Raw genomic sequence first — 12509 nt, 5'->3', positions numbered from 1 at the left:
GAGACTCAGAGGCCAAGGACACCGACAGGGAGTAACCAACTGATTGCTCAAAGGAGTGGTTAGAAACAGGACTTCCCAGAAGCGTCAGTTAGGGCTCAGGACAGTCTTCCTTGTTTCAAGGTTATGATGATTTTTTAATTTTGTGTTAGGTTTTTTTGGGGGAGGTGTATGACGGCTGCCACTCACTGAGGCTCCTCAGAGCAGCCAGCCAGACTGAGAAGTCCCTCCTCATGGTCTGCCCGACGCTGTCCGTGTCCTGGTGACCGGGGACCAGCTGGAGAAGGGGGCACTTAAAAAACGTGGAAGTACTGTGATCTTTATTTTCTGCGAGGGGCAAAAATCAGTAACAAGGAGTGTAATCCTGTTAATACGGACGGTTTGAAATAAGAAACTAATTTCCTTTTACTTACAGAAATTAATGTACTTTTTGGCTTTTCTTTAATTGAATATTTTTGCTTACTGCTTTTCCAATTGTGCTTACACATGTAGCTGTGGACCCTGGATTATGACTATCTCCTTCACATTTTTTGTTTATTTTTGTGTTTTTTTTTAAATTGCTGTGTACAGGTCTGCAGTGCCAAGTATGTTCTTTTTCATCTTATGAATCTGAGATTGTGTCCCCATTAAACACCCTTACTTTTCCCCTTACCCCCACAACTGTACCTTAAGGATGATAGAATATTTTCTCCTATTCTACATACAGAAATCACAGACAAGAAGAATATTATCTAATTTATAAAAGAATAAAATATTTAAGCCTCCTCCTGTTACACTTTCACTTTGTGTTTTGGTACCAAGCTCCTCCTTTAAAACAGGGGATGTTTTCAAATTGTCACAAATGTATCTGAAAGCTGTATCTGACTCATCTCAGTCCTCTGTACCTCTCACTTCCTCCTCTCCAATGAGTAACACTGGTGGTCCTCTTCCTCCCTCTTTCTAGGACCTGCTCTCAAGAAGCCATACGACCCGAGAATTCGAATCTCCAAGACATCAGGTAAAGGGAGACAATGTGCTTGTGTGTGATTTGTGAGTTCAGATGTTTAGGAAGTGGGCAGCCAGGCACTCCCTGAAGCCAGTTAGACTATCCGCTCCCAGAACAAGATGTGAGGACCTGTGTTTCTTTAGCCCAAACCAGCAGCGAGAGGCCATTCTCCAAGCCAGGATCGTCCTTAAACCGTTACATAAACACCACAGGTCACACGGTCCCGAGGAGGCTGGCAGGAGTGCTCGCAGAAGGATGGGTGGACAGCGGAGGCACACTTCCATCGTTATTTTTCTGTTCTGTGTTTTGGGGGGTTTTGGGTGGGGAGGTTATTTATTTATTTATTTATTTATTTATTCATTCATTCATTCATTCATTCATCCTAACAGGGGGTGCTGGGGATTGCATGCTAAGCACCTGCTCTACCACTGAGCTGTCCCCTCCCCTCCACTTTAATCATTTTTGAGCTGAAAAGACATTTGCTTTAGAGGTCCGAAGGGTGTGTGTTTCCAGTTTCTGGTATTACAAATATCTGTAACATGCAGGGGGTTTTCAATTATTATGTAATTATTTCCTTTCGTTTTTGGGGGGGGAGTGATTCGATTTGTTTGTTTGTTGTTTATATTTTATTTATTAAATGGCGGTACCGGGGATTGAACCCAGGACCTCATGCATGCTAAGCATGTGCTCTACCACTGAGCCAAAGCCTCCCCTCTCCCCATTTTGTTATTTTCTTCATCCTCGGCTTTTGAAGGGAAGAACAGATAACATTCCCGTAAAGATTCCCTGGACCAGGTTCCTGGGATCGGCATAAAAATCTGGATGGCGTAGCAACACCAGGGCTGTTTCCTTCCTGAAACGCAGACATCTTGCTTTGTGAGCCTGAATCTTTGCCTGGCTGCTGATGTGCTGGGCACGCACGTTCCTGCAGCCGGGGACAGCCTAGAGGTCGGCCATGGGGAAAGGAAACACAGGCTCCAGTGGGGGGAATGTCATTCCTCTGAACACGCGCGCTTTGTGGAATGCAAGGCAGCTTTCCTCTTGGCTGCCATGCCAAGTAATGACTTCCAGACCTCTCCTCTCTTTTTTGGAGCAAGCAATATCTCTCCTTGTAAAGCGATTTGGGAGATTTGAGCAGAAATAATGTGGTGTGCGCCCAGGAAACTCTCAGGGAACTGTCACATACTTGTGTTCCTACCCTAAGAGTGCCAAAAATATGGACCAAGACTTTTATCTCTAATGGGTGTCATTTTTTTCATCTACAGAAGACCAGTACCTTGTCTTTCTTTACATATGTTGCCATTCACTGGGGGCTGGAGGCCCTTTCCAGTGAGATCAACCCGATTCTTTTAATGGCCCTTCTGAGTCATGCTGGGGACAGGAAGGATTTTTCAGCAGTTACACCAAGAACATTAACTGGCTTTTAGCTTGAAAACAGCGAACTCCTGTTCCACATCCCCCCCACCATGTACAAGTGCATGTACATACGTGCACACAGTAGTAGAGAGGAATTCAGAAACACGCTGTGTTTAGCGTGTAAATTAGAGAGAAACTAACTCTCCAGTCTCGTGAGCAAAGAGACTTGATGGAGGCTCTTGGGAAATACTTCGTCTGTACGGTAGGAGGTGAGGCCGTCCACCTTCAGCAGAGGCGAAGATGAGGAGCCTGGGCCAGGATCAGGGGCCCCCCAAACTCTGGGGCCTCACCTGTGGGCAAAAGCGTGAGAGCAGTAAAGTCAGGATGGCCCAGAGGATGGGTTTCCACGGTCATCGCCAGCAGCACTGCCTGACCTCCCGCTGACTCTCCTTCGCTTGTCACCGGCCCTGTGCGGGGCTGGTCACGACTCCTCATGCAAAGGCCGGGTCTGTCCAGCGCTGTGAATGCCTCCAGGGCTGTGGTGCTTGGGCCACAGGGGAGGGTGGGCTCTCATGCATGGACGGTCATAGGAGGATGGGGGAGGATGTAGCTCAGTGGGACGGCATGAGCTGAGCAGGCGCGAGGTCCTGGGTTCAATCCCCAGTATCTCCATTAAGTAAGTAATTGAATAAACCTGATTACCACCCCCCGCAAACAAAACAAAACAAAACAAAACAGGAGGATGGAAGTGATGCGGGGAGGGCACTCGGGAAACTGGAGAACATGGGCTCAGTAATAACAGTAGGGGGTCCACGGTACCTCTTTCTTTCCTTTGCCCCGCTTACCTCTCAAAGCCCAGTGGTCTGTGTCTGACTGCAGGATGGTGAAAGGAGCATTCTGTTTGAATTTCGGGGACCTGCATTCAGATATTTACTTTCCCATGAACTCAGTGCCTAGCTGGGGTGTCCCTTCCCCTCCCAGTCATCTCCCTCATGTGGACACTGAAGACCCCCCCTTGACACGATTAAGTCAACAACGCATGAGGAAATAGAAGAGAGTGCTTGCACAGGGAAGGCCCCCGGTAAACGCCTCTTCTTTCTTATTCTCTCCCATTTTTCTCCTGGTCTGGCAGCGGACGGAGACCCCCACTTCGTGGTGGATTTCCCCTTGAGCAAGCTGACCGTCTGCTTCAACATTGACGGGCAGCCCGGGGACATTCTGAGGCTGGTCTCTGATCACGCGGACTCCGGTAAGTGCTGCCTGAAAGGGTTCTTGGACTGAAAAAAAAAAAATTACCCTTTGCATCCTGCCGCGCTGCTTGGTGGTGTCCCAAGGTCTCCAAATCAGGAGCAGTGGAAAGTGGTGGGGAAGAAATCCTGTGTCTGGGCCATACGAGGCTTTTTGGCGCCGTAACCAGACACTGGAATGAAAGCAGGCTAGCGTGTAAACCCCCTTCTGTAACATCTTCACCCAAACCTACATCTGCCTTCTCCTCGCCTGGGACACTGGTCAGACACGGGGAAGAAACTTCACTCATTCACTCGCTCACTCGGCCCGGAGCGGCCCCTCCCTGTGAGTGGAAGTTCATGGTTCTTGAGACACAAAGATCAGGCCAGAGAAGGAGGGAAGTTCTGATCAGACACCTTCACCTGAAAGTTGGGGTAGTTTTTTCTTTTTTTTCTTGTTGAAGTGGAGTTGATTCACAGTGTTTCAGGTGCACAGCAAAGTGATTCAGCTAAACACATATATATAATACTCTTTTTCAGATTATTTTCCATTATAGGTGATTATAAAATATTCCACATACAACTGATAGCATGTGGTATTTGTCTTTCCTTGATTTACTTCATTCAGTATGATCATCTCTGGGTCCATCCGTGTTGCTGCAAATGGCATAATTTCATTCCTTTTTGTGGCTGAGTAGTATTCCATTGTGTGTATATACCCAAACTTCTTTATCCAGTCATCTGTCGATGGACACTTAGGTTGCTTCCAGGTCTTGGCTATTGTAAATACTGCTGCTGTGAACATTGGGGTGCATGTATCTTTTCAAATTAGAGTTTCTTTTGGATACATGCCCAGGAGTGGGATTGCTGGGTCATATGGTAAGTCTATGTTTAGTTTTTAAGGAACCTCCCCACTGTTCTCCATGGTGGCCGCACCGATTTACACTCCCACCCACCGTGTAGGAGGGTGTGGGGTCAGTATTTTTTTTTAATGGAAGTACTGGGGATTGAACCCAGGACCTCGTGCACACTAAGCATGCGCTCTCCAACTGAGCCATACCCACCGCCCCGAGGGTAGTTTTTCTAACCATTGCCCCTTCCCCTCTGCCTCCGAGGTGTGACGGTGAATGGAGAGTTAATCGGGGCTCCAGCTCCTCCAAACGGCCACAAGAAACAGCGCACTTACTTCCGAACCATCACCATCCTCGTGAACAAGCCCGAGAGGTCTTACCTGGAGATTACACCGAACAGAGTCATCTTGGACGGTGGGGACAGGCTGGTCCTTCCCTGCAACCAGAGCACCGTGGTGGGGAGCCGAGGGCTGGAGGTGTCCGTGTCCGCCAACGCCAACATCACCGTCACCATCCAGGGCACCGTGGCCTTCGTCATCCTCATCCACCTGTACAAAAAGCCAGCCCCCTACCAGCGGAACCACCTGGGCTTCTACATCGCCAACAGCAAAGGCCTTTCCAGCAGCTGCCACGGCCTCTTAGGTAAGACTTCGCCAAATTCACGCTGGTCAGAGGGCAGAGTTCGGTTTCGCAAAGTGAAGCTGGTGCTGAAGCGTACCTGTGGCTTGGCTGAGAAATTCCATAGGAATCGGGTCTTTTTTTTTTTTGCATATGGCCAGTTTTTTCTTGCTTTTTTAAAATTTTTATTTTTTATACAAGTTTTAAAGGTTGCACTTCATTTACAGTTATTGCAGAATATTGACTGTCTTGTTGTTCAATACATCCCTGTGGCCTGTCTTACCAGTACAAACCCAGCAGTTTGTACCCCCTACTCCCACCTCTGTGTTGTGCCTGCCCCCCACCCCCTGCACTGGTGACCACTAGTTTGTTCTCCGTATCTGTGAGTCTGCTGCTGCCTTTGGTTATATTCACTAGTTTGCTGTGTTTTTTAGATTACACATTTAAGTGATAACACACAGCATCTGTCTTTCTCTGTCTGACTTACTGCACTTAGCATAATGCCCTCCAAGTCCATCTGTGTTGCTGCAAATGGCAACATTTCATTCTTTTTTATGGCTGAGTAGTATTCCATTGTATAAATACACCACAACTTCTTTATCCAGTCATCTGTCGATGGACACTTAGGTTGCTTCCATGTCTTGGCTATTGTAAATAGTGCTGCTGTGAACATTGGGGTGCATGTGTCTTTTTGAATTAGGGTGAAAAGTCTATTTCTTGCTGCCTTTATAAACTAATTCTCACTGACCTTCTGGGAAAGGGAGCAAAGAAATAGGGAATCATTCTCTCCAGGCCTGATTCTTTACTCTCAGCAAGACGATGCCAACCCAGGTCTCCCACGGCCTGGCACCGGCTGTGAGAAGCATGGCCCTTCCACGGGTGGCACCCCCGTGGCCAGGGGCTGAGGGCAGCCCCCTCTGCCTGGCTTTCCTCCACGTGCAAGTTTGTGTGGGCCTTTTGCCCAGAAGCAAAGAGCTCGTCGCTGCCAGGGCTCAGTTTGGAAGCAGGGTTTCCTGGCGCTCCAGCTGGCCGAGGCTCTGTCCCGCCTGCCAAGTGCGAACTCCTCTCCCAGACGCAGACGGCTGTTCCTTCGGCCTTAGCGATGCCCTCACTTGACCCGGAGGATTCCGATGCTGCGACTCGGGACTGAGCCAAACTGACTGTTCCCCACCCCCTCAGCCCGGGGCACGCCCACCAAGTGCACGTATGGAAGGGCTCTTAGAGCCAGAGGAGAGCGGGCAAGACCTGACCCTTCTTCCCTGTTTACTTGCCCCGGCCTCATCCTCCCGACTCGGTAGCAGACCGGTTATCTCGGTGTGTGGTTGGGCATCTTGCCCGTGTTCGCTTCCACGAAGGCACCTTAGTCTCTCCTCTCCTTCCCTACCCGGACCCTGGAAAAGGTGTGAGCGCCTCCGGGACAGTCCAGCCCAGGACTGCAGCTCGTGAAAAACCTGCCCCCAACCCTGATGTCACGAACCCCCTTCCGCTGGGTGACATACATGCATTCGCTGGTCACCGGTGCCGGAACTGAAGTTAGTTTTTTTCCAACAGCGTTCCTCACCCTTGGCCTCGCCCTGATGCTTCTTTTTGGTCCTGTCAGGTCAGTTCCTGAACCAGGAGGCCAGACTCACCGAGGAGCCTGCCGGGCTCGGCAAGAGCCCTGCTAAGCCTCCCTCCCCCAAGGCAGGCGAGCTGTCTCAGGCTGTCCTCAAGGTCAAAGACCACCAGGTCCCCGTGGTGTGGAAGCAGAGGAAAATCTACAACGGGGAAGAGCAGGTGGACTGCTGGTTTGCCCGGAACAACGCTGCCGACCTGATCGACGGGGAGTATAAGGACTACCTGGCGGCCCATCCCTTTGACTCAGAGATGGCCTTCGGCCTGCGCCCCTCCAGGGGGCTCTGACAGCAGCAGCCTTAACGCACGAGCGGTGACAGGGGAACGCCTTCGGGGGCCCCGTGGTGCGGTGCTTGTCACTTGCACGTGCCTGGTCTCTTGACAGGTGGCTGCCACCTGGGACGCACCCTTGGCGATGAGAGGGCCGCTGTCTGCTTGAGCAAAGGGTGGGGGCGGGACGTTGACGTGCGAGTGGGATTTCCTCCCCTCCCGCTCCCCCGTCTCCAGTAGCCAAAGGTGGCGGCACCAAGTGGATAAGTCACGGTTAAAAGCAAGACGTCTCTGTCTTGTACAACTGGCCTGTCCTTGTCACAGCTCACTGTAGGGTGACTGACGAAGGAAGGTGGCCATAAAGTTTGTTTTCTCTGTGGAAATGGCCAGGTCTGGAGACTCCGCTTTTAGCTTCATACTAACGCTTACGAATCTCCCCTCTTTGTGCTGCTGTGCTCTCCGGGGGTCTGGCCAACTCTGCCTCAGGGGGCCCTCTCGCTAGGCCCAGGCCACCGGTCGCTCAGCTAGCACGTAGATTCGAGCCTTGTAAACAATCTGGTCTTTTCGCAGGAGAGGATTTTCTTCTGCTGTGGTGTCTTGCCCCTGGAAATTTGTTTTCCTTTTTAAAGATTGATTCAGAATAGAAACCCTGCATCATCCCAGATCACCGGTATCTTTCTAATGGGCTCTGCAAACCGCCTGGCCTTGTGGACGGAGAGTCTCCTATTTATTTCAGAAAAGCTGCGCGCCTCTGATAAACAAGGCAGCCCGCGTGGGTGTGCACCCATCCCTGGAGCTGGCCAGCTGGGTGAGGAGTCCCTCACGGGGCTCTTCAGCCTTGGTCCTGATTCCGACCTGGCGTGCTCCCCGGTGCCCCGGGAGCTGATAAATTTGGCTCTCACAGAAGGGGGATGGGAGGGACCGTCAGCCAGCGCGCGCCCACCGGCCGGCCTGCGGGAACCAAACTGCTCGTTCTCAGCAGGAAATGCAGACGTGCTTCTGCATCTAAGAAGCACATCTGTCTGCCCACATCCCACACGGGCAGGGCCAGGGAGCGGCACGAGCACAGGGCTTTGGCTGCAGAGCGAGGGCAAATCTGGTTCCATCAGGGAAAGGCTAAAATGGGGGCCCGGGGGTGGCTTCAAAAGTCAGTGGGTGTCACCCTCCCCATTGTGGAACCCATAAAGCCCGCTCACATTAACCAGGGGAGGGGGGACCGACGGGGCCTCAGAGCCTCCCTTCTCCCCTCCTCTCAGGCTTTTTGCTCTGCTCTGTCTTCTCAGGGTCACAGGGGTTCTGTCAGCCTGTTCCCCATTGCTGTCGGGGGTGTTGGAGCCAAACAGCAGAGACAGAAAGCTTTGGGTCAAAGAAATGGAAGCTTTGGATGGGAGAGCGAATTAAATAAAGGCTTTCGTGCCGGCTTCATGGAAGTGTCTTCCAGCGGGGAGTGACTCTAGGCCATGTGGGAGCAGACCTAGCGCTTGGAGAGGAACGGGAGTTAAGAAAACTGTTTATCTGGTTTGCTCTCCCGTGGGAATCATCTGAGCAGCAGAACGACACCCACGTGTTCCCGTGGACCAGGGGCTTGGGCTTCGGGAGTTTAGTTCTTTTCGCGCAGGGGGTTGGGGGCAGGGAGGAGGGGTCCGGTCTGTCTCAGGGCCTCCGTCTCTCCCCGCGCTGTGAGCCCGCCGGACCGCGACTGGCAGCTGTGTCGCTTCTGACCCAGCTCCGCTGCCTGTTCCCACGCCAGCGGGGCGAAGGCCCCCGCCCAGGCCGCGACAGCTGCTTCCAGATGTCAGAGCTCAGAGGAGGGAGGAGCGGGAGGCCGGGTGGCCAGCGCGCGGTCCGGCCCGCGGGGACCTCCCTGTTACGTAAACCTCGGTCCCCGCCGGGCAGGCGCCCCCGGAGCGCGCTGTGAGCACCGGCGCGGGGGCCCGTGGTCCTCGCGGCTGCGGGCAGGGGGCCTCCCGCTCCAGGGCCGCCTCAGCTGAGAGCCGAGAAGGCTGTTCCAGCCGGACACCCGCCCCTCACTCCCCCTTCAGCCGAACACCCTCCACGTTTGTCCAAGTAGGAGGGGTGAGCTTGCATTTGAGCGTTTTTACTTTAATCCCACTCTTCTTTCTCCGCCTCTTTAGTTGTCGCTCCCTTTTGACTGCGACAGGCCTGTGCCGTGACGTTTTCTGTTTTAGCCGGACTGCGACACCCGCGAGCCCGGTACTCACACGCGGGCAGACTTCAGTTCCTTTCAATTTGACTGAAAAATGATGTATTTTCTAGTGGCCGCGGGTGCTGCGAAGAGCAAGGGCTTTTCGAGCAAACGCAGAGGAAAGGAGGGGTTCGCTTCTAGGCTGGGGAAATGGAGGCAGAGTGCGGTGGGCGGTTCTCCTCCCCACGTTGCAGGAAAGACGAAGAGCAGAGCCAGGCTGAGCCCCTGGAACTCGCTGGTTAGCTTTGACGCCGTGTCACCATCTGGGCCATCGCTTCTTTGCCTTGAGCATTTATAAGGAAAGTGGGGTCCAGGAGACTAAATGAGCAGTTGAATGAGGTCGGGAGGGACACTGAAGCTAGAGAGGACAGACCTCAAGTTACACCGCTGCTAATGTCAACGAGTCGTGAAAACTGACCAGCTGGGCTTTTCAGTGAGTCCCCACCCCCGGGTTCCTAATCCCCTCCCTCATCTGAAAATGAGAGGCATCTGAATGGGTCATCTTCAAGTGTCCTTTAATTTAAAGTCTCACCTTCCCAAACAAAATGGACGGAACGTTCTCTACCCACTCATGTTAGGTGCTTTGTCTTCTTCTGTCTGACTTTCCAGCGGTTCTCTGGTTCAGGATGCAGGGAGGGCGGGTTCGACACCCCATCTCGCCGGGCACCTTGGATGCGGGGCTCTGGGAATGGGAGAGAGCGCCTCTTTGATTCTATCAGTCATCACATTAGATCTTTAACTGAATCATGTATCCTCACAGGTGGATTAAGCACAGGATTCGTTTCTATAAGTTTACGTCTTGCCTGAACTGAATGCTATGGACAGAATGTTCATGTCCCCCCAACAAATGCATATGCTGGAGCCTAAGTTAAACCCCCACTGTGATGGCACTAGGAGGAGGGGCGTTCGGGAGGTGATGAGGTCATGACGGTGGAGTCCTCGTGGTGGGGTTAGTGCCCTTCTAGGAAAAGAGATGAGAGATGATCTTTCTTTTCCCCACCCTGTGAACACAACGAGAAGAACGCCTTCCAAAATCAGGAAGTGGGCTCTCATCAGACACCAGGTCTGCTGGCGCCTTGATCTTGGATTTCCCAGCCTCCAGAACCGTGAGAAATAAACATTTGTTGTATGAGCCACGCAATCTGGGGTGTTCTTGGAGTAGCAGTCTGAGCTGACTAAGACACTGAGTCATTCAAGGTGTGGATTCTTTTCCCTTTCTTCCAACTACCCCGAACGGATACAAACAATGCTGGCATTACATTCGCAGGGCTCTTGGAACCATAAACACAGGCTACAACTAAAATAAACAGCAAATAAACTAACACAGCTAAGGACATACTCAGACCACGTCCTGGCGTGCCTCCAGCCGGCATCCACAGCACCTGCTCCTTCTGGTGCAGGGACTGCAGAGGGAACGTTCCCAGCCCTGCCCGGGGTCCATCAGTCCAGCTGGGCTCCTGCTGGCATTTGGCAAAACTTAGTTTCTGTTCCTTGAAGTGCATCAGCCTCGGTGGCCCCTGCATTGTGCTCCCGTGTTCTAGACCAGACCGCCTCGCACCCCAGCTTTCCCAGTGATCTGCCTCCTCTTTTGCTGAGAAAACTGCAGGAGGCGCTCCCTCGTTGACTGCCGCATCATCTTTGTGCCCACTGTCTTCCAAGCCTAACCGTCTCCCTTCATCCAGGCTCTGCCCTTCTCACTCCATCCGGGCAGTTGTCTCCATGACTCCCCTCCTAGACTCTCCAGACTTTATTCCCCAGAGGTTCCCCCCTCTTGGGTTCAGATACGCTTCCAGAAGTCTCCTCCCATCCGAGGCTTTTGTTCCTGGCCAGGCCCCCCTTGGGGCATCCATCTTCTCTTTTATTTCAGTTTCAGGGAAGTGCTCGTGGTTGGTGTTTGAAACCTCATTTTTTTTTTCACCTCCTAGTCAGTTGCTGAGCTCATCAAATTCAGCTTCTGTCTCCATCACGTTAAACTGTGTCTCAGACGTCATGTTACCATTTCTGATGTCTGGTTCCAGCAATGGGTGTCTCCAACCCTACTGCATGACGCTTTGGACCTATTCCTCTTTTTTTGAAATGTTGGATCCTTTTGCGTCTCTTATGTGATTCAAACTTTTTTACCCCTGGTCTCCTTTACTGAATGTGTCTCCTCCTACCATCCTGTGGACTTCCCCCAGGCTCACACTTGACCTCTACCCCGTCCACTCCCCACTCACCCCGTCAGCAACCTCACCCACTTCACAGTTTTAGCATCTGGCTCTGCGTAGATGTCTGAGGGCGCTTCCTTTTCAGTCTTCTGGCATCACCTCAAACTCAGGAATAAAAGCAAACTTTCCATCCTCAAAGTGTCTGTGTTTATGTTACAGGGATCTGGGACCTGGGAGGAAAGGAAGACGTTCTAGCACAATCTTTTTCCATTTTGATTGTTGCAAAGGTAGAAACGTGTGTGTGTGTGTGTGTGTCCTGGGTACATTTCCTAGGCCAACTCAAAATTAATTTTTATTGACACGGAGTCCTTCCTGAAAGTTCTCTGTTAATCACATTATTTTTCTCAAAACAACAGCTGTGTTTGTGTAAGAGAAAGCCCAGCGTTCTGATTGCTCACGGGGACTTCCTGGTTATATAAGATGCAAATCACAGTTTATTGATGCATCAGTTAAATCAGTTCATTGTACCACAGGTACGAAATTCGTTATAAACACATTTTAGTGTGCTTTTTTTTTTGAAATGAATAAATTTTATTCCAAATGTAGAGGAGTGAGGTAGAAACTATAATACTGCAGACACTTGAGAGTGAATATCTGCGTGGTAGGCCTGCCCTGTTTCATCCTGGGACGTTCCCCACTGGAAGTCCGCTCGGTTATTTCAGACGCGAAGATGAGGTAAGCTCTCCAAAGGCACTGGAAATGCTCAAGTCCAGTGGTCTGCTCTGAAACAGTCCTCTTCAGGGGAAGGCAGGACCAGTGCAAAGCCTGAAGGCTCAGCTCAAATGGGAAGTGTATTTGCTTTTACAGGAAGCCCAAGAATATTCTAGAAACCAAAAGTTCTCCTGCGTAACTCGGAGGCAACTACTTACCCTTTCGATCTCATCATCAGCGTGGCCTGGAAAACTAAATAGCACTTTGAGACCCTGTATGAAAACATAGGCTAAAACGTCGTATCTCGTTGAAGCACAGGCACATTTTAAACTGCCCGTGCACATTGTCCCGCGGGAGAGAACGCCTCACGGCAAATGCAGCCACTTACTGCTTTGAGGAGCCCTGAGTGGGCGCCGACTGCGCGGAGGGACACCGCGACCGCGCTGGCCGCCCTGGCGCTGATGTTGCAGGTGACTAGTTACCAAAGACAGACAGCAGGGGGTCCTTACAAAGGTTCAGGGAAAAATT

General features: G+C 51.6%; 1 protein-coding gene across 1 annotated transcript in view; it reads left to right on the top strand.

The window, feature by feature from the left end:
* Nucleotides 1-10264, top strand: part of ITIH5 (inter-alpha-trypsin inhibitor heavy chain 5) — a 62924-nt gene extending 52660 nt beyond the window's left edge. Inside the window, exons 11-14 of the mRNA XM_031444765.2 lie at nt 941-994; nt 3471-3587; nt 4680-5057; nt 6634-10264. Of these exons, the coding sequence (XP_031300625.2) occupies nt 941-994; nt 3471-3587; nt 4680-5057; nt 6634-6935 (851 nt within the window). The 3' untranslated portion in view covers nt 6936-10264. The remainder of the gene's footprint in view (nt 1-940; nt 995-3470; nt 3588-4679; nt 5058-6633) is intronic.
* Nucleotides 10265-12509: the final 2245 nt, after the last annotated feature.

The sequence above is a fragment of the Camelus dromedarius genome, chromosome 26 (assembly GCF_036321535.1).
Source record: "Camelus dromedarius isolate mCamDro1 chromosome 26, mCamDro1.pat, whole genome shotgun sequence".
Taxonomy (NCBI): domain Eukaryota; kingdom Metazoa; phylum Chordata; class Mammalia; order Artiodactyla; family Camelidae; genus Camelus; species Camelus dromedarius.
The sequence above is the reverse complement of the archived record's forward strand: the minus strand, read 5'-3'. Positions and strand labels throughout refer to the sequence as shown.